General features: G+C 41.1%; 1 protein-coding gene across 3 annotated transcripts in view; it reads right to left on the bottom strand.

The window, feature by feature from the left end:
• Positions 1–22,992, bottom strand: part of CACNA2D3 (calcium voltage-gated channel auxiliary subunit alpha2delta 3) — an 837,281-nt gene that overhangs the window by 425,782 nt on the left and 388,507 nt on the right. For all 3 annotated transcript variants that reach the window (XR_002136724.3, XM_088798500.1, XM_088798501.1), the window contains exons 7-9: positions 22,013–22,073; positions 21,769–21,919; positions 10,713–10,787 (exon numbers count right to left, since the gene is read on the bottom strand). Coding sequence is in view for 2 of the 3 variants with exons in the window: in XM_088798500.1 (XP_088654626.1) it covers positions 10,713–10,787; positions 21,769–21,919; positions 22,013–22,073 (287 nt within the window). In the remaining variant the exon portion in view is untranslated. The remainder of the gene's footprint in view (positions 1–10,712; positions 10,788–21,768; positions 21,920–22,012; positions 22,074–22,992) is intronic.

Genomic DNA, 22,992 nt, shown 5'->3' with positions numbered 1-22,992 from the left:
GATTTCCATGGGGCCGTTTCACAAAGATTTTAACCTTAGTGTAATGTAAGTTCTTTGTTTAATAACAGACTGCTCTTCTTAGTCTTGTCCAAAGTCTAGACCAGGGGCCATAGGGGCCTGCACCAATTGTTGTAAATACATTTTTATTGGAACACAGCCATGCCCACTTGTTTCTGTATTGCCTATGGCTGCTTTCATGTCACAATGGCAACGTTGAGTAGACAAAGCAGAGACCACATGGCCCACAAAGCCTAATGCTTACTACGTTGCCCTTAATAAAAAAAACAGTTTGCTGGACCCCTGATCTGGACTCATACAAGAAATTCACCATCAGCACAGTATACCAAAGTGAAGATTAACAAGAACGTTTTTATACTACATTAATGGTTTTAACCCAAACTGCATCGGGGAATCCTAGCTAATCTAGGTAGTTCCCCACTGATGGCTTGACTATTTTCACAAGTGAATTTTATCAAATTAATATACATATATAACAAAGTATAAAAAGGGAAATAATTGAGCATAGTTTCCAGGATAAAGCTCCCATGGAAACAGTCCCTAGACCATCATTTTGGTAACTTTATCTCTACAAAACTACTGTACAAGGAATTAGGAAACATTTGTTTTATGAATCATTTGAGTCACTGTAAAGTAGCAGTATTTTAACTCATTTAAGCCAGAGGGGTGATATGGATTTAAAATACGGCTATATCCCTGGTCCTTGATAAGCAGAAATCAATCTACTTGCCAAGGGAAAAAACCTATCTGGAAATTAGCAGGAAGGACGTCCTCATAATCATAGCAAAACAATTGGATTCGTATTTCCAGACTGACTCTAATAGTTAAAAAAAAAAAAAAAAGTTTGTATTAATTTCCAGAATAGGAAACTGATAATAAAAATATTTCACTTCTGACTGCAAAAATATTTGGGGCTCAGCGTGAAGACATTTGCTATTCAACAGGTTTCAGCCATATACTATGAGTAAGCTCTAGAAATCTGCTGTACAACATAGCGCTTACAGTTCCCAATACTGTACTGAATACTCAACAATTTGTTAAATGACTAGATCTCATGTTAAACGTTCTTAGTACATTTTTTAAACAGAAATATATGCAACATACTTCCTGAATCCCTCTCCTACTTCCCTCCCTCCCTTCCTCACCTTCCTTCCCTCTCGCCTTCCATTTCCTATCCTTTCCTCCTTCTCTCCTTTATTTCGTTCTATCTTTAAGCAATATAGAGACCGCAAAGTATACTATTCTTGAAGTTACTTTTTTCAAAACTAATTGTACACCATGGTTACTCTTTCATGGTAATATATACAGAGGGTGCCAAAAAAAATGTATACACATTTTAAGAAAGGAAAAAACTGTATTAAAATTGTAATATCCAATAAATACTGACAACAGAAGATGAATACAAATCCTGTGTATACATTTTTTTGGCACCCCTGGTATATAAGCCTGCTTATTCCTATTTAAAGTTGCATTGCATTAAGTTATATTGGATTGAGAAGAATTTGTGTACATTTAACTTGCTCAAGAGTTTTTTCTATGTAAGTTACTTTTAATGTACTCATGACATTTAAAAAGCAATGCAATTCTTACTACCCCTTATGAGTTTTGAATTGAATAAACGTGGGTCAGTGTTGTTCTCTGCAAACTTTATCTCCTTTGGCATTTGGGAGGCAACATTCCTTGATCTGCACAAGGGCTACTTTCTGCGTACAGTTCATAACACGCCCCTCACCCCCATGTCATTGGCAAACTGCACCTTGGATGCCCGTAAAGCCATGAGAGGTGGGGAGTATTAGAATCCAAAGGTGCTTCCTTTGACAAAACTTTGACAAAGTCTGGGGGAAATACAGCAACTCTGATGTGTACTTCGGTGAATTAATGGACACTCAGGGAGCCCCTGGGGAAATATCAAAGCTACTGAGGAAGATGAGAGGTACATGGGTTTCTAAGATCCGTTGATTTTGCAACAAATATTCACAAATGAATCTCAGAGCCATGAAATCCAGTGGGTTTTAGAACATTTTCATTACAAAACCAGAAAAACACCATATTACTCTCCTTCCTCCCTTGCCCCAGAAAGACCACAGGAGGTTCATTTTAAGGTCTGATGAATGGTTCAGAAGGTCTGAAGTAGATTACGATGCTAGTTTATTCATTTAAATTCTATATTTGAGCTCCAGGCTCACCCAATTTGTCATGGTTTCTTTTTCCTTAAAGAAAAAAAAGTGAGTTATTTGGTACATAAAGCAGCAAAACAAAATTCTCTCCAGACAGTAAACAATACTTTTAAGACAAAAACAAAAACTTAGAACCTCAACATCGCTTGCTCAGGGATGGTGTGTCATGTGCTATTTTCAGCAAAATCACAGGAAATCTGTGAACCAGGACAATTTAGTTTGACCAAGGCCAGTATTTTTACCCTAATGCTTTCTTCTATTTCAAGACTCATTGAGATTATCTCACTCTTCTTTCGAATTTTTTCAATAAATTTTATCAAATGCTGTTTTCATTAAAATTATCTACTTCTGATCTTTTTAAGCTACATTCTGTGAAACCAGAGTTAGCTGTCATTGAACTAAAGGTATATGACATAATAATCCCAGATGTCACCTTCAGGAAGCCCTTTCATGCCCTTTCATTAACAGGAAGTAATATTACAGTGGTCACTAGGGAAACTGTCAGAAGATGAAAAAGTATAGGTAGAAAAGAATCTCACGTATTTGTCGTCATGAGAACTTGTCACTATACACATGGATATTGAAAAATGAATCATCCCAAAGGATTCAGCCCACTCTAGTCAGAATTATGAACTCAGCGGATGGAAGACTAGCACCAATGTGCACAGTGCCAGTTCTACACAGGTTTATAAAGAAGGTCAGAGTCTTCTGTCCCCTTTTCACACAGAACATGAGAAAATGGCTTCCAAGCTGCCATTCAACACATTTGGCCTGAACTAAGCAGACTAGTGAGGATTGCCAACCCTGGAATCAGATCCTTTCACCCATGATCTAATTCAGATTGTCCTGATTCTATTTAAAACATAATGAGTTTTATGCTTTTGCTTTCAATGTTTTGTGGATATTCTATTGAAACGAACAAAACACTTTTTTCAACCAGAATCCTCTTCCAGGTGGCTCATTCATTCATTTGACCGACCATCCATCCTTCCATCCACCCATCCATCCATCTATCCATCATCCTTCATAATGCTTCTACTGAGTATCTATCTTGTAGGTCATGGCCTAGTTGCCCTGTCTTTTCCTCCTGGGTAACTAAGCAGGTCTGTATAACACAGGCCTGCCTCTAAGCTATAGTTGCAAACACCTGGACCAGGCTGGCTGGCTGCCTCTCCACCCACAGAAGATGCACTTATGGCTCCAGAATGGGCACCTGACCTAGCAGAATCAATCGGAGTCCAAAGAAGACACATAGGGGAGGTAGCTGGACAGAAAATGGACGATTCCTGACATTACATTTAGGTCCTGGGTGCAGTCTTTTCCATCCTAGAACGCTGTAAGTAGGTGGGCAGACATAAATTCCCGTTTTGCCTTTCATGAATTTGCTAATCTCTGTCACATGCCACTAAGTGAGTGCTGAATGTCCATGGCCTAACATCATTTGTTGATAAAAATGGAAATTGATTCAAATTAGTCAAAGGAGCTCATCTTTGTTTTAAAATATCCCAAAATTGCAATGAAAAATAAATGCTTTGTCTTCTGAGGTTTTCTCCAAATAAAAAGGTAAGAACACTGCAACTTCAATCGACGTTATTTTACATATATACCGTGTTTCCCCAAAAATAAGACCTAACCGGAAAATAAGCCCTAGCCTGATTTTTCAGGATGACATCCCCTGAGCATAAGCCCTAATGTGTCATTTGGAGCAACAATTAATATAAGATCCGGTCTTATTTTTGGGGAAACACGGTAACTAAAGCAACTTTACATACATTGTTCAACTGTTCACACTAGTTTGACAAAGCCCAGTTTTTAAGAGTTCCTCATATACTTCAGATTATTTTTAATTAACCTTTTCATTTTCAGGTCATTATAGATCCACACGCAGTTGTCAGAAATAACACAGAAAGATGCCATATACCCTTTACCCAGTATTCTCTAATAACATGTTGCAAAACCATAGTCAAACATCACAACCAGGTGTTGACATTGATACAATTGAGATACAGACCAGCCCCATCACCACAGGAACCCTCAGGCTGCCCTTTTATAGCCACTGACCTTTCCCCACTCCCACCTCTAACCCCTGGCAACCTAATCTAGTCTCCATTTCCATAATTGTGTCATTTCAAGAATAGTATATGAAAGGAATCACGCAGTATATATTATTTAGGGATTGACTTTTTTTTCCCTCAGGATAATTCCTCAAAAATTTAAAGATTCATCTAAGTTACTGGGTGTATTAATAGTTTTTTTTTTTCATTGATAAGTAGTATTCCATGGTACATCTATACCACAGTTTGTTCAACCATTCACCTACCGAAGGATGTATAGGTTGTTTCCAGTTTGGGGCTATTATGAATAAAGCTGCTATGAATATTGGTGTACAGGTTTTTGTGTAAATATAAGTGTTCATTTCGCTGAGATAAATAAATGCCCAAGAGTGCAAATGTTGGGTCATACCGTAATTGCCAAATGTCCTGAGTGGTCATATCATCTTACATTCCCTCCAGCAGTGTGTGGTATGAGTGAGCCAAACTCTCCACATGCTCATCAGCATTTAGTGTTTTTCATTCTTTTAACTCTTTTATTCTAGCCATTCTGATAGATGTGTAGTGATATCTCATTGTGGTTTTAGTTAGCATTTCTCTAATTGCCAGTGATGTTGAGTATCTTTTCATGCACTTATCTGTCATTTGTATATCCTTTCAGTACAATGTCTCTTCATGTCTTCTGCCCATTCTCTTAATTGGATTGTTTGTTTTCACAGCTGAGTTTTGAAAGTTATTTCTAAATTATCTGTATACTCGTTGTTTATCCGATATGTGGTTTACAAATATATTCTTCCAATCTATAATATTGGGAGAAGGTATTTTATAGCTTGGGAGAAGACATTTGCCAACCACATATCTTTTCATCCTTTCAGCAGGCAGTGTCTTTCATATAGCAAAAGTGTTGTTTTTTTGTTTTTTTCCCCCTAATTTTGAGGAGATTCGTTATATCAAATTTTCTTTTTATGGTTTGTGGTGTCAAACCACAAGAACTCTTTGTCTAGCCATAGATTCTGAAGATTTTTCTCCTACTTTTTTTTTTTTTTCAGAGAGTGTTACAGTTGTACATTTCAGATTTATGTCTGATCCATTTGAGTTAAGTTTTGTTTAAGTTGTGAGATGTGGGTCAAAATGGAGGTGTTTTGGGTTTTTTCTGCCCTTGTGTTTGTTGTTGTTTGTGCTTATGGATGTTCAATTGCTTTGGTACCGTTCATTGAAAGGATATCTTTCCTTCATTGAATTGTTTTTGTATCTTTGTCAAAAATCAGTTGGGCATATTTGCATGGGTATATTTCTGAATTCTCTCTTCTATTCCATTGATTTATATTCTATTATACTTCTCCGTCAGTACCACACTGTCTTGATTACTAGACCTTAACATTGGGTAGATTGAGGCCTCCCATTTATTCTTTTTCAAGATTGTTTTACTATTCTAGGTCCTATGCCTTTCTATGTAAAATTTAGAATGTCCTTGTATATGTCTATAAAAACCTTGTTGGGATTGATAGCAATTCCATTCAATTTACCGATCAATTTGAAGAGAACTGACATCTTTACTATGTTGAGTCTTCCCGTCAATGAACTTGGTAAGTCCCTCCATTTATTTAGGCCTTCTTTGGTTTCTTTCATCAGCATTTTCTAATTGACAGCATCCAGAGCCTGTACATGTTTTACTAAGTTTATTTCTGTGGAGCAATTGTAAATGGTATTGTTTTTTAAATTTAAGCTTCCATATGTTCATTGTTAGTATACAGAAATGCGATTGGTTCTTGCATGTTTATCTCGTATATGTGACTTTGTTGAACTCATTTATTAGCTAGGAGTTTTTTGGGCTTTGCATTTTTGGTATATTCTTTGGGATTTTCTATATATACAATCATGTCATCTAAAAATAGGGATAGTTTAGTTTCTTCCTGCCTAACCTGTATGCCCTTCATTTACTTTCCTAATTTTATCAAGTTCCCAATTATAACTATAGGTTTTTCTATTTCTGCTCACAGCTGTATTAATTTTTTTAAATTTATTTTTCAAGTATAATTGACATACAATACTATATTAGTTTCAGGTGTACAACATAGTGGTTAGACATTTATATAACTTACGAAATAATCACCCCAATAAATCCACTACCCATCTGACACCATACATAGCTATTAAAATATTGTTGACTATATTCCCTATGCTTTATGTTACCTCCCTGTGACTGTTTTTATAACTGGCAATTTGTACTTCTTAATCCCTTTCACCTTTTCACTCATTCCCCCAACCCTTCTCCCATCTGGCAACCATCAATTTGTTCTCTGTATCTACAAGTTTTCTATTTTGTTCATTTGTTTTCTTTTTTTAGATTCCACATATAGTGAAATCATATGGTTTTTGCTTTCTCTGTCTTATTTCACTTAGCATAATACCCTCTAGGTCCATCCATATTGTCTCAAGTGGCAAGATTTCATTCCTTTATATGGCTGAGTAATACTCTATGGTATATATGTACCATATCTTTGTAATCCATTCATTTATTGATGGACACTTAGCCAATGACACACCCAATAAAGTGTTAATACCCAAAATACGCATATATGAGGAACTCATACAAATTAACGTCCCCCAGAAGCAATACGATTGAAAAATGGGCGGAGAACCTAACTGGACATTTCTTCAAAGGGGACATACAGATGGCCAATAGACATATGAAAAGATGCTTAACATCACTGATCACTAGCTCCGTAATTTTTGTTTCATGTGTTTCGAAGCGCTGCAGTTTGGTCCAAACACATTTACGATGCTTATATCTTCCTGGAGGATTGATTCTCTTATCATTCCGTATTTTTCCTGATTGTCTTTAATAATTTTTCTTTGCTCTGAAGATGACTACCTGGAATTAATGTAGCCACTCCTATTTTTGTACTTAATGTTTGCATTGTATATCCTTTCCTATCCTTTTACATTCAAAATACCTATGTCATTGTATTTCAAGTGAATTTCTTGTAGTCAGCATATGGTTGGATCATTTTTTTTCATTCACTAGGCTAGTCTCTATTTTTTAATTGGTGTGTCTTAGACCATTTATGTATAAGATATTTAGTGATATGTTAGGGCTTAAGTCTGCCAATATATGTCTTTTTCCTGTTCATTCCTGTTTCTTATTCCTGTTCTCTTTTCTTAAACTCCTGTGAGTCACTTTATAAGTATACCTCTTTTTATTGTTTCCTTTATAGTTGCTCTAGTCATTATAAATATGTAACATCAATGGTATCAGCATTTCCACTTCCAGTGAAATGAAAAAATTACTCCTAATTAGGTCCCTTTACCCTCCATACTTTTAAAATGTAATTGTCTTAAGTATTTCCTCAACAAACATTGGACACCACATCAGCTGATGCTATAATTTTTGCTTTAACTATCAAATATGATTTAAGAATCTCCTGAAAATTAGCATACTCTATTATATTTACTCCTAATTTACTCATTCCAATATTCTTTCCTTTCTGAAGTTTCATGTCTTTTTCTGTTATTTCCTTTCTGTTTGGAGAACTTGTCTAGCATTCTTTAAGGGTAGATTTCCTGGTAACAAATTTCATAGTTTTCATTCACCTGAAAATTTCTTTATTTCCTCATCATTCATGAAAGATATTTTCACTGAATATAGACTCCTGGGTTGACAGTTGTTTTCTTGAGAAATGCTATGCCACTTCCTTCCGGTCTCCACGATTTCACATGAGGAATTCCCTATCATTCAAATGAATAATGTAAGTAATATGCCCTTTCTCTCTGCCTGCTATCAAGTCTTCTATTCCTTGTTTAATTATATTTAATTAGGATGTGTCTTGCATGGATTTACCTTTTTGGAATTTGCTCAGCCTCTTGAATATACATGTTTATTCCTTTCACTAATTTGGGGATGTTTTCAGCCAATACATCTTCAGATATTTATCTAGTCTCACTCTCTTCTCTCCTCTCCTGGGACTTTCATGACATGAATGCTGGCTCTTTTGTTTTTGTCCCACACGTCCCTGGGATTCTTTTCATTTTGTTCCAGTCCATTTTCTCTCTGTTGTTCAGATTGGGTAGTTTCTATTGATCTGTCCTGACATGCACTGATTTTATCACTGTTTCACTCTACTATTGAGGCTAATTCAGGGAATTTTCTATTTGGGTAACTGTATTTTTCAGTTCTATAATTTCCACTTGGCTCTTTTTTATAACTTCTTTTTCTTTGCTGAGATTTGCTATTTTTGCATTTGCTTCAAGAGAATTCCTAATTGCTTGTTGGAAACATTTAACAAGTTCAGCATCTGATTCATGTCAATATTGGTTTCTGTTGATCGTCTTTTTTCACTCATGCTGTGATTTTCCTGGTTTTAGCGATGACAAGAAATTTTTTTATTGCATTCTGGGCATTTTGGATTGTATATTATGAGACTTTGAGGCCTGTTTAATCTTTTTTTCCTTGGTAGTCAGTCTCTCCATTGAAGTGTAGCACAAGGGTCAAGTGGGTGTGGGTAGGATGCAAAAGTAACTTCCTATTCGGCCCCACTGAACCTGTCTGTGGTTGTCTCATTGGCATAGGAAAGGTCTTATCTCAAAGGTTTTCTTTTGATAGGCCACCTTTTCCTGGTCTTTAAGCTAGAGGGAACAGGCTTTTCTTGATTTTTTCTTTTTTTTTTTTTTTTTTTTTTTTTTTAATCTGTGCCTTTTGTTGGTTCAGATGGAAGGCATCTGGATTGTTCTATTCAGGATATGTGGGAATCAATAAGGAAATCCAGGGAACTCACTTTCATGGCTTTAGTCTAGGCAGTTCACTTTCTTTCCACCTTGTAGAGTATTAGTTTATGCACAGGGATTTTTAGTTCTAAGGGGAGAATCTAATTGAAATGTAGCTACTCCATACTGGCAGAATCAGAGTTTGGGTTAATTTTTATGTTAAAAAAATATTCCAGTCTTCAATACCCATAAATTCAAAGGCACTTTTAAATAAATTCTTAGCCCACCTTCTCTAACAATTTTTTCATTCATAAGACTTTGTATCTCCAAATAGCAAACTTCCCCTTGATCATTTGTGAAGTCACCTAAAGGAAGGCCTTGATCATTTTCAGCATCTTTTCTAGTTAATGTAAGCACAACCACTGGACACCTATTTGAGGCTTGAAAGATATTCCAATGCTACTATACTGAGAACGGGATGGAATCCAGACCCAGGCAAGGCCCAAACAAAGGGAAAGTCCCTAAAGAAACTTGCCGGTAAGTTTATGTCATTTTTTCCTACCTTAGCCTAGAAAATGATCATAAACACTCTCTGGATATACTTGTTCTTTGAACTACAATGTACCTGTTTCTCTCTCCTAAAAACAAAGCTTCATATGGTGTTTCTTCCCCTCAAATTGAAGCTTGGATATTAACTCTGGTATAATTTTTCCTTCTCACTCAGTGTTCCAGTTGTAATTCATTTTTCTCAATCCTCTGTTGTTCACTCTCTCAGCGATGCCCAAACCAAGTGCTTCTACCAGCTGCATCTCAGAGCACCAGTGCCACTCCCTGCCCATTTGGGCCAGCGGTTCTCCCCAGTACACGCATAGTGTCACACAGAGGCCTACCTTGGCCGCTGTCCTCGGCCACCTCACGAGGGCTGCTCTCCAAGGGAGGAGCATTATTTTATTGTCCCACATAACATGTACAACAAAACAATGGGAATAATGGCAGCTCTGTGTCCCAGGGGGTGTGACATTGTTGCACTCACAGCTACGCTTTCAGCCTGAATTGTCACCGGGTTCTGTAGCAGTGATGTTGGTAGCTGTGGTTGTTGTTCTGACAAATTTAAAGATAGCCAAAGGGACACAAGATTTATTTTCTAGAAATCTATTGTGGGGATTTTCCTAGAATGCTCCAACTGGAATGAAAATTTCCACCCCATTTCTTAAGGCCCTCCTGTATCCTATCTTCCTTTTGTTCTGCGATATTTATGGACCAGGCAACCCTGGGAGCATTGAAGATACAGAGGAGAGCAGACATTGTTCCTATCCTTATAAAGCTTACCTTCTGACCTGGGAGACAAGTTACCCCAATAGCTACCCCAACAAGTATTTAATCAATTGTATTAAATGCAATAATAATATAACAAGTGGCTTCAATTTTCTTTAAGATCTCAGCAAGTCATATTTTTTCAGTAGTGTCAACACAGGTGTCAAGCACAAAAGAGGATGTGCGTAGAGCAAGAAAAAAGAAAAAAGGAAATGCAATTGTTTTAGAATTAGCGAGCATTTGAATTCAATGTCATTATTTTACTGTCATGAGTTCATTTGTACCTTTTCCTAAATGTTCTCTATGCTGGGTTCTGAGGCCCTCAATGAAAAAGCAGTACATCTGATGAGCTTCTAAAAACCAGGTGCGAATTATTATAAGCGATTCCCCATGAGGGAGGCAGGAGGTGCCTGGACCCCCAATGTGCCCGCCCAGCAGGAGGCCCTACCTCCTTGTTTGTCCTGTCGGCTTGCACCAGCGTCCCGTTCAGGCAAGGTTCCACGTAGTGAAGCTCTTCGTTATACTGCGAAGGGAAGAAAGAGCCAAGAGGAAACAATTAAGCATTGGAAGAGTACTAAATAATTTAAGGATACACACACACAAACGAAATAGCAGTGTGGTCACAGGCTCAATTCACTCACATAAGGTGAATTTCTCAACTGGTGCCCCTATAGAAAATCACGCTTAAGTGCCCAAGACAGACTTCATTCTTTTCTTGTTTGAAGAAACTTCTAGAGCACATGTTGGTGTAGGGCAGTGTTCAGATTGTGCCCAGTTACATGACAATCCTTCAGGGGTGGCTCCAAACACTGGGGCTCCCTGGGTATGGCTGACAGCACATAGCCTAAGTGGGATCTAGAGAGCATCCCACACCTGGGCAGATAGAACGCTAGCGCCTGTCTTTGGCTTCACAGAGCCAAGGGAATCACATGCGGGTCACGTGTGCGGGTCACACGTGCATGAGGACAGACTGGAGGAGTGCCCTTGATGTTCCCTGGTTCCCCCGGGAGGTTGTGTGGGTTTGGGCAGGACGTTGCTCATGCACAGTGACACCATCTTCCACAAAGGCCAGTGCCGGTCTTCCAATCATTTTTAAGCCCAGAATACCCAGAATAAGACCATTCGTTTTTATCCAAAGCCCACAAGTAGGGAGTGGAAATGTGAGTGTTCTTATCTTCATTTCTCGCTTCAAACACTATTCTCTGCACTGTAGTTAGGCTGGTCCTTTCAAAATATAAATCTGATGATGTCACCTCTTGTCACTCGCATTCACTGCCCCCCATTACTCCTCAGAGGAATCTTCCCAGGGGTCTGCAAGGCTCTGGCCACTTGGCATCTGTTGCCCGTTGCAGTATCTTCACTCACTAGTCCTCCCCATGAACTCAGCACCAGCCAGCCCTATTCCCTTCCTGTCCTCTGACATTTCCTGTCCTTCCCTCGAGCCTTCCAGCACTGGGCCCTCTGCCTGGAGCCCTCACTCCAGCGTCTCCCCGCTGACCCCTGCTCATCCTCTGCGTCATCTCATTCCTGCGTCCTCTGGGAAGCCGCCCCTGGTGCAGGTGAGGCTCCTCTCAGCATACTCCCAAATTCTACTTATCTGGTGCCTGGATCTCTCACCCCAAGGTGAGGCAATATTGTTAGAGCCCATGTCTGGTTACTCAGGTGTATTTCACATGATAACCCCAGGGCTGGGCCCATGAGAAGTGCCTGAGAACAGTTTGGTCAATGAGAGCGTCATGGCATTTCCACTTCATTGACCAAAGACCCAGCCCATATCTCCAGAGGGAAGGAACCGGAACTCTCTCTCACAGGCCCAGATCTCGCACAAAGTCTGGCTAAGGAGTTTGGACTTCAAGTCTGTGGCACCAAGGAGCAGCGGCGTGAATGCAATAGAGATGACCTTGTGACAACTGCTTGGACACACTGCAGGGAGAGACTGAAGAGGACCAGAGCTGCAGCTGCTGCAATAGCGACTAAGACGCAGCAGGTTTCACATGCCGAGACGCTTATAAGCAAATACTAATATCAGCAGTTGACTGTAATTGAGCACTTCCTTCATCTAGACATAGGCTGGACTTCATCCACAGACTAGTTCAGCCTCACGTGCTAAGTGCTTCCAATTACTCTCCCTTTCCAGATGGGGAAACCGAGGTAGAGCAAGGATGACCAACTTGCCCAAAGTTACCAGGGAGCACATAAGGGTGGAGTCCAGATTCAAAGCCAGGCAGTCTAACTTCATAGTCATTGGTCTCAGGACGTCAAGACCCAATTTCTCCCCTTTGGCCCCCAAGTCTCTGCTTCCCATCAGTCTGGTTTTTGCTCCTTCTGTAACCTCCATTCTTAGTCTAGTCATATAAAGGCATTTGAAAAAGTATAGTTCAATGGTCTTAGAGCTTAAATCTCCTCTGATGAGGCGTGGAGAAAAACTACACTTGTGCAATTCTGAAATTTAGGCCATTGACAAATGGGAGTGCAACTTTTCGTCAACAAATGGAACATCATCTCAGGATCCAGAGAGTGACTGCAATCCAAGCTGAAGAAGAGCTTCTCCAAAGTTCTTAGTTTATATTAGTCTGACACTGGAAAAAAAAACAACAAGAAACCCAACCCAGCCATTCCCCTCTCCTACCTCCCCTGTTGACTGATTTGGTCCAGGGCAACAATGTATCCATTCCCAAAGCCTGAAGCATAACCAGGCTTAGCCCATCACAGCTCCCCGCTCACCCTCTGCTGGATACAGGCTTCCATAGCTTGTCTTAGCAGCTAGTGGTGGTGAAGTAACTCAGTCTCTGCCAATGAAACATAAGGGGTAGTTTTCTGGGCAGTTTCAATGATTTTTTTTTTCTTTCCATTAAAGGAAAACTTCTATATCTACTGCCTTCCTTCTCACTTGGGATGCAATTATGCAGTTGCGACAGTCATTTGCAACCATGAGGTGACAAGATTAAAAGTGGAGAGCAAAGTTCAAGGAAGACAGAGCAGGGAGATGGAGCCGGAGGGGGTTGCTGATGACCCTGTGGAACCACTGACCCAAAACTGCAGCTGCCGTCCTGCAGGCTCTTCCATGAGACTATGAGACGCGGGTATGCTGAAGCAACCTTTATTCAATTGTTCCATACTTGCCGCCCAAAACTTTCCAAGTCCATTTTCCAGCTAAATTTACAAACTTCATCTGCATTCGGCCTAATACACACTCTCAAAGTTGATTTTTGGGGTTGGACAGTCTGAGCCGGGAGTCAGGAGACAGGTCCAAGTGTGCCACATACTCACTGTGTGGCCTTGAGGAAGTCACTAAACCTCTCTGATCCCAGGTTGTTATGCATAGGAAGGTGCTAATTCATCTTGGGTTTAGTCTCCAGGGCTCCCTGTGAGGACCCAATGGGACAATAGACCTGAAACTGCTTTGCTAATGAAAAGGCCTGTGCATGTGGGGCGGGCTGCAGAGGGGGCTTTAAAGTAAAGAAGACCAAGAAGTTCTTGCCCTCATCAGGGAGGAACATGTGCAGTAATCAAAACCACGCTCGCCGTCACTGTGAGCCGGGGCCACAGTGGAGGGATGTGCTCTTCTGAACCCCCGCCAGCTTGTTAGTGGCATCATCCAAGCTTGCAGTTGACTAATTTCCCTTGACTGCATCAGGGTAAAGCTATGCTGAGCAATCTGGTCTGTATCACCAAAGGGAGCTGGGTTCAGCCGTCTGTGTGAGGGAATGGTGCACGCCAGGCAGCGGTGCCAAGGAGGCCCAGTGGCTGTGCACGCTCGCCACGCTACCCACAGCCCCTCCCGAGGGGGGTACCAAGGGCACCCTGCATGTGAAAATGCGTCCCGGCTCCCAGCAGCTCTCCATTTGGAAACCTTGCCGTTCTGCATTTTTATGGATGGTCCCTAGATTTCTACTTTGTGAAACTGTAATGTGGGATGGCCAAATCAATTTACAATTGGAGATCTGGTCACCTCAGCCCTTAGAAAGCATTCTCCTTCATCCTCACTTAAACAATCAGATATCAACAGTCTAAGAAAGAAAAGGATGCAATGCACATTATCACTAAGCAGATGAAATTTTCTTCTGCCATTTGCTTTTACTCCTTCCTGCTACCAGGATTGAACCCTAAAGAGGAACGCCACCAAAGTGGTAGGTTGTTCTTGCAAATTTCTGGGAAATGGGAAGAATCTCTTAGCAGAACAGGAGAGGGCCCAGGCAGCCCTGGAGATGGTCCAGCCAGCCCACCAACCACACAGTAAGGACATGGACAAAGAATTTTCACCCCTTGAAGAGCTTATAAGTGGCCATATAGACACAGGACCCATTGGTTTCCTTCTACCCTTCCCTTGCCTGGCTCTTCTCCTCTAATTCACAGAAGGGTAGAGCAGTAGAGCTAAAGCCTGAGGCAGACCGGCTGGCTCTGCCACAAACTAGCTGGGTGAACTTGTCCAAGGCATCTCAGCTTTGTGAGCCTCACTGTTTATATTGAGTATTATCACTGTACCTCCCTCCTGATCTCACAGTGAGGACAGAATGAGATAATTTAGTCAAGAGTTAACACAGAGCCTGGCATGTCAGCAAGAGAAAGAAAACAGCTAGTGCACGTGCACAAGAAAGAAAGAAAATACATACATCAGTGTGACGAGTGCTACATTGAGACAGACTGACAGGTATACTCTCCACCTGGAGCTGGTACTAGCTAAGTAGGAAGGGGGTGCAGGTGATGGCAGTGATCTCCCCTTTGGAACAGTGCTCACATGCCCCTGACCTCCTCCAGAGAGCACAGACTCTGCATTTGCTGGAAAGAAGGGCTTCACCAGTAGATACAAGTGACTGCCTAAAAACCTGAGACAGAAACCACCATGGTGTAGGGACACACACTGTCCCACTCCGTGCCACACTCGGAACCCTCTCAGTGACTGGGGTCTTTGGCAGACTGGGCGCCGAGACAGTGCAGCCAGCTTACTGCCAAGTCCCCTCCCAGGAAGGCATCTGCCAGGGAACCCTTTGTGCCTGCGTTTGCTCACTGAATATTAACTAAGCACCTGCTATATGCCAGGGACATCGAATACTGGCTAAATGTGCACGATTGTCATTGTGGCGTGGTCATGAACCACTTTTTCTTGCTTTCATTAGTAAAAGAATATGTTCATTATATCTGAACATAATGTCTGTGTCTCCTTTTCATGATAAAAAGTGCTTATCTGCGATGCTGTAGTGGTCCATCCAAAAACAAAAACAGGCCTGAGATAAACCCATGATCTTCATCACGGGAACTAACCCTCCGTCTCCAACCACCAATCTCTACTCCCTGCAGCAAGGGACACATCACCACCCTCCGTTTCCTTCTTTTTGCCCCGTCTCTGTAGGCATTCCCTATCTTTCCCATTTTACAGATACAGCAAAATCCTCAATGGGAATTTTAATGAAGATCTAAAATAGGAAAGGTGAGTTTTAAGTTTCACTAAATGAATGGCTAGAGGGATCTAAAAGCAAAGAACAAAGAGCTGGACTCGCCCACCAAGAATCGTGCATCCTTCAGCACTGGTGGGGAATCATGTCACACACTGGCTCCTGCAAATCACAGCCCAGGGGCCAGAGAGCAGAGGACCGCTGACTCTGGGTTCTGGATGATACTGAAAACTGAACGCTGCTTAGTGTCAGAAACTGGATTTGATCGAAGAAAGCAGTGGAGCTTTCAGGCCTAACAGAAGCTCATCATCAGTTGCCTGAAAAAGAGAGTGAGGGAAGACCTAGCTAAGAAGGGAGGGACTTTAGGGCAACATGTCAACACATCGCCCTGGAGCTGAGACTCCTTCTGCGTCCTCCACTGCCTCCAGATGAAGTCCCAGTGCCTCTGCATGGCTGACCAGACGTGTTTGATCTGGCCCGCCCCTCTCAATCCAGTCCCATTCTATTCATCAATACCCCCATCCACCTATTCCACCTCTTACATTCACCCCGACTCCAATATGTCCAAGTACTGAACTCCTGTCAGTCAATCCAACCAGACCAGCATTTCCTGGGGATAGGACAGGAGTTACTACAACCCACAAACAGCACTTTCTCTGTAATTCTCCTTCCTCCTGCCCTAACTTACTGCACATACCTGACCAATGCCTACCTATCTTAACTGTTCACGTAGTCAGCACTCAGCCAAGAAGCCATCACTGAGTCCCCAGTGGGTTACATGCCCCATCTCTGTGCTCTCCCGGCCTCCCTCTCTGCCCTTCTCCAAGACAGCACTAGCCACACTCCATAGTGAGCAGCTGCTTCCTGTTTGCTCCCACACCCAGCTCTCTCACACAGGAAACATCAATGTCCTCAAGGGAAGACAACTTGCTTTCCTTATTTACAAAGACAGCCCCAGGACTTAACTCTTAGCACTCAACAGTATTTGCTGAATGAATAAATCATCAGAAAGAAGAACCAAAAAAGCAGAATTGTAGAGAAGTTTACTGATAGAAAAGAAGAACAAAGCCTAGAAAAAAAATTGACACAGAGACAAAAAAAAAAAAAAAAAGAAGACAGAATCTCTACTGCTTCCAAAAAACAGATAAACAAAAAGTAAAGGAAGTAAGTGGGTATATTTTAGAGAATCCTACATTCCACAGAACCCCACAGAATTAGAATGTTGGCATGCCATACAATGCAAGAAAACTAATGTAGAATTACTGGAATGCCATTAAATACTTTTATGGTTTTATTGGTGCACTTTTGATTAAATAACCTTTCAAAAGAAAATATGTAGGGATTATGCAGTGAAGCAGATGAACCCACAATATTTTCACCAACACAAGGAATCCCAGAGATCTTTTGCATTATAAAAGCTTCTTCTGTAATTTGAAACACGACTGGACATAATTAGTAGTACAGGACAAATGAGCACTGAAAGAAAATACCATTCTCATACTTTTAATACGGAATCGATTACTTTAAAAAGCAAATCCACAGCAGGCAAAGCACTGGAGAAACGGTTTTAAAGCAAATTCTGCAAATTAAAACCAGGGCACCAGAAAGTTCTGGGTTGAACTAACAAATGATGCTCTTCTCTATTCAACTCTGCACAAGCAAGCGCGGCTGCAGGAGGCATTTAAATTGATTTAACAATATCAGCCCAGTTAATACTGTATTCATTTAATGCATAGTTCTTGACTTCTGTAAAATCATTTTTCAAATTTCAGCATCAGACAGGACAGAATTAGCACCCTCATTTTTATGATAATATTGTTAATTTAATGCATGGCTTGAAGTTAGACTTCAAAGTGAATCAGAAAAATATGCCTTCTCTCTCTCGTCAGAGACATCTCTCTTCATGCACCAGTGGTTTGACCTTAAATTTTAGCTTCCAATGCACAGTCACTCTCATATTTCAACTATCCTTTTATAATTCAATCATTTAGTTCATCAGTCTTAGATAGATTTTGTAATACCCTGTCCATGAAAGCTAAAACAATTTTTAACATTACTTTTTCATGTTTATTCTCTGGAAAGACCTTCATTGGAAGATTTCAATACAATACATAAGCTGCATTTAGCAACGAACTTAATACAAAGATGCAAAAATGACTGGAATGGCCAAGGAAAGCCTTTTCCACTATTTAAATCTCCCTCTTCCCTTCCCAATTATGGCATTGAAAATCAAATGGCAATGATAAATCACATGTGTACAAGCAAAAACCTACAATGCATAAGGGCTTCCAACACTGAAAATAAAGATTGCATTCTATACTTTCTCTCTAAAACACTGAAACGTCTCCTTAAACATCTACCCAGCAAGCAAGAGAAAGCTAACAGTGTAATGAAGGGTGAAATGATAATGTCCTCTCCCGTACACGGAAGCCAGCCCACAAGAACAATGTATTCAAACAGACTGTCAGGACATTGTAGATGGAGTTTCAAATATTCCAACCCCTTGCACTTAATAGCCTGCAGTGGGGGTGCCCCTCTAGACAGAGGGTAGTGACCATTCTAAAGAAACTGAAGAAAAACTTACACCATATTCCTGGAGCAATTTTGCCACTGTGAAAACAGGAGGTGATGGAGAAAACCAAAACAAAACAGCGCCACAATTTGGAAAGGCAAAATTGGTGAAATACACTTAGGATTGGGAGAGAGAATTAAAGGGAAGGCAAATGAAGATTTGCCAATTACAAATCTCCCAGTTAGGAACTCAAAATGTTGGTGTTATGGACTCAATGTTTGTGTCCCCCCCTAAATTCCCAGGTTGAAGACGACCCCCCAAAGTGGTGGTATTTGGGGATGGGGCTTTGGGATGTAACTAGGGTTGGATGAGGTCATGAGGGTGGGGTCCTCGTGATAGGCTCACGCCCTTCTAAGAGGAGACATGAGAGAGCTTGCTCGCTGTTTCTCTCTCTGTGAGCACATACAAGGAAAAGGCCACATGAGCACACAGAGAGAATGAGGCTGTCTGCAAGCCAGAAAAGGAATCCTCACCAGAAGCCAAACCCTTCCTGACCTTGATCTTGGACTTTCCAGCCTCTTGAACTGAAAGAAAATAAATTTCTGTTGTTGAAGCTACCCAGTCTATGGTATTTCGTGACAGAAGACGGAGCTAAAACAGTTTCTAAGTGTGTAAACATTATAACCTACTTAGCAGACATTCCGATAATACCTATGTGCATGTCCTTCAGTACAGCAATTTCTCTTCTAGATTTTATTCAATAGAAGCACACCCAACCCTGCAAAAATATGTGCATGCATCCATTCACTGCAGCAGTCTTGCATAGAAAAGAGATGAGTACAGCATAATGTCCAGCAAAGAGAACAGGTTAAAAACTTAACGACAACCATAGGTGACAGAATACACTGCTCGTCAAATACACGCGATTACAATGTGAGTATAAGAGCAAGTTGCTGAATATTCTCTAAAATATGATTCGATTTTTGTGGGGAAAACTATGTACGTTCACATACATAGAAAAATTCGGAAGAATATGTGCCAAATGAAAAGGGAATGGGAACATTTCTGAATTGTTTAAATTTTTACATATGTTGCCTATATTAAAAACAATCAACATGTAAAAGTTACTGTTAATTAGTGGTTCCTTTTATGACCTCGGGTTTTTGATATAAATCCACTAACATATTTGATCCATTCCCTTACCCACTAGGGGAACAGAAGTCATGATATTAATATAGAGGCTTCAAATAAAAATGTTCAGAGTATCTTTCTAGTTATTGAAATAATAATGCATGTAATCTTAAAGCTGATCATTTATGTTGAAAACTAACAAACAGATGTACAATGAGGGTTAATGGGAATTCTAATGGGTTTCTTTATATAGCGGGACAATTTGGGGTAAAAAAATTTTTCCTTGATGTTCTATGCTAACTGGCATGTCTACTTTTAATTATCTTAATCACCCTCTCTTCATTATTGAGTTGACACTGTTTGTATATCTTAATGAACTTAGAGATTTTTTCAATCGATTTCTTTTGTTAACAGAACAATAAATCCTGACTGATAAAGGATTCGGGATGTAATTAGTTAGCTCTTCTTATTATGCAAATTTCTGATATGTCTGTAATGAGTAATTAAAGATTAATAAGAAAGATAGTCTCAAATTAGTTGCTTTTAATCTGTAAATGCTTTAGGATCTGTGGGGATCAGACCACATTTGCATATTCACAGTGAGACTGGGAACTAGAGTAACTTCTCTTGATTTGGAAACCCAAAGTTCTAACTGAGTGTCTCCTTGGAAAGAACTGTCCCCTTAGCCATAGAGTTTCACAGTAAGACGGTTGAGTGATTCAACTTACATTCCCTTCACTTCAGTTCAGGAAGCCAGAGGAGGTAAAGCCAGACCGTTTCTGAGTCCTCACTGTGCCACTTTTTCTGGCTATGTGACCTTAAGAGTTGTTTCTACATCTTGGTGCCCGTGTCTCCATGGCACTTAGCACAGAGTTGGGAGAAGATCCAATGAGAGAATCCACATGGGACATTTAGCAAGGGGCTTGCACACAGTGGGCACTCTATGGAAGGCAGCTGCTCACATCATCCATTCAACATGTATTTAAACTCCTACTATGTGCCAGGCACTGAAGGTAGTTCCATAAATGAATGAGACTAACCCTAGCTCCCATGGAATTTATGATTCTTTCTTTGCCCTTTCTTCTTTAGGGCTTTTCAAAATATGAAGCTAAAATCATCATTACCTGTGGTTGTGTCCTTTTGCTCAGAGTTTCATCAGAAGCACATAAAGGCAGGACACTAATTCAAGAAAACCCAATGTCATTTAAACGTCCCTGCCCTCCGCCTAGTGAACAAAAGTGGGTGTCATGCCCACAAAGAAGGCTGTGCAGAAATGGGGTCCCTTGATGACACATTCTGCTCAGGGGCTCAAGGAAGCCAGGCAGACCACAGCAACAGCGTTCTTAGAGCACACCCACACCACTCTTCAAATAGCTCTCCTTCTTCCATACGCTACCACTGGCCATGCCTCTTGTGCACTGGCTCAGCTAATCCTGGCAGCAACCCTGTGGGCGATGTGATTATACAAGCTTCACAGCTGGCGGGCTAATGATCAGATTCAAGTGCTTTGCCCCAACACTACAGCTGTATATGGCAGAACTAGGATTCAAAACCTATGTCCCAACTCCAAAGCCCAAGTTCTGTCCCCTCACCACGCTGCCGCCCCTGCCTGTTTGCCGCGACACCAGGTCCCCCATCCAGGTGAGGTGACAAAGCACAGGTGACCCCATGTACTGGGCTAAGTACTCAAGGAAACAAGCCAGGCTCATTGTGGCTACCATCTTTGGGAAAAGAGTGGGAGGGACATAGGGGATGTGATGAGAATCATACCAGAGAACTGGGGAGAAGAGGAAAGAAAACTAGAGACAGAAAGCTGAATCAGTACTCATTCCAGAGAGGCTGTTACTGCCCGGCTTGGTTTCTGGATCTTCCACTTCCCAGCTCTGTGACCTCAGACAAGTTACAAACACTCTTAGGATCTCAGCAGCTTCGTTGGGGAAAATGGGAGAACCACCCCTACCACCTAGAATTTCTGTGATGAACAAAGATAATGCAAATATGAAGAGTAAACTAAATGGCACACAGGAGGCACTTAATAAATGCCGCTTTGGTTTCTGAAGCTGAGATAAAGTGTTCTCTGAGTCTTCAACTGTTCTCCACATTTTAGTTATTTGACCATGATCATTCCCATCAAGATAAAGTTAATTTCCACATGAGAAAATCTAGCGATTTGAGGAAAGTCTTCCCAGGCCCAATTCCTAAGTTCTGAAAAGGCTGCCTCCCCAGGAAAACCAAATCTGGTGCTACTCCTCCAGGGGACAGAAGCTGCCTGCATGGCCAGTAGAGGAAATGTGCTCAACTGCATTACCATCTCCCAAAGCCCCTTGAGTATCAGGATGCAGTAAACTCACAGAGGACTCACTGGGCCTCTAAGGCAGTGCGCACACAAGCAGTCACAGTGTAACCATTACTGCTAAGAGCTCCGATGCACCCCAAGAGCACAGAAAGCCCCCAACAGCCACACTCACAGCAATTATGTTGAAGAAGTCATCATCCCCCAGTGTGTCCAAAATCGATGAGACTGTTTGCTTGGCGATAGTCAGACGGAGACCCTTCATGCTGCCACTGACGTCAACTAAAATGACCACGTCTTTCGGAGAAGTCGCTGCCTGGATGTACCTAGATCAGCGGAAAATTAAGTAGAAATGAGTCCTGAACCTCCCTGCAACGTTTCTCTTTAAAAAATAACTGAGCCGTGTGACCGTTTCCTACCATTTTCGGTTCCTGCAGTCAAAGGCGATGACTCCATTCTCATCTGGTTCCCATTTAATCCCTAGAAGAAAAATGGAGTCGTAAGAAACCCCGAAACTTCAAATATTTACTCATAGCATTTCAAGGCTGCTCTGCTTTGCTGATTTAACGGACAGGGTGACAAATCACATGCAAAGACCAACCCTAGAGCTTCTCACATGCTCCATCACACGCAGGGCCATAAGACGACAGCAAAACGCCCTGAGCTCACTTGCTCCAAGACCTGCTGGAGAAGGGTGACGTGTTTGCAACGCGCTGTCCATTAAAAAAGGACACGACTCCAGTCCCTTCCCAGGGCTAATGATAAAGTTAGCCAAGGTCACTTCTCACTGTCCCTCAAGTCGTTAGACCTAGTGGCATCATTCCTAGATCTCCGGGCAGAGTTAGGCCCCATCCCCGGACCTGAGCAAGGTAATCTCTATTGCATAGTGGGTAGAAAGCACTTGGTATGTTTCTATCTCAGAATATGCACAGGTGTGTTCTCTCCTCATTCCTGTTTTTAAAATCAGGAATTTTGGCCTGGCTTTGCACAATGAAATGAAATAAAATTCCCCTAGTTATACTATACAATGAAGTTGGAATTTCAGGCTTTGAAGCCTGGAGGGTTTTCCCCGTGTGCAAACTGGGATTCAACACCCTTAGTCTCATGGTTTGCAGACCGGTTGGGATATGTCCCAGGTGTACAGTCTCTATTTACAACTTAGTTTTTAAGAATAAAATTTCATTTAAAAAGAAAAGTGTTTGCTGCCTAAAAGTAAGATAGAAAAATCATTGTTTTCAACCATCAGTGCTGATTAGGGATGGAGGATTTGAAACATAGACTTTGGAGTTACGAAAATTAGGAAAGAAAAATTACAGCTCAGGAGAAAATGATGGCTCAGAATATGTCACTGAGAGTCTCCATTCCAATTAATAATGGCCAGCTTTCTGGACCAGACTGC

The sequence above is a fragment of the Rhinolophus sinicus genome, chromosome 5, assembly GCF_057876585.1.
Source record: "Rhinolophus sinicus isolate RSI-liver-muscle chromosome 5, RSI-T2T, whole genome shotgun sequence".
Lineage (NCBI taxonomy): Eukaryota > Metazoa > Chordata > Mammalia > Chiroptera > Rhinolophidae > Rhinolophus > Rhinolophus sinicus.
This window is presented reverse-complemented; position numbering and strand designations above follow the sequence as displayed.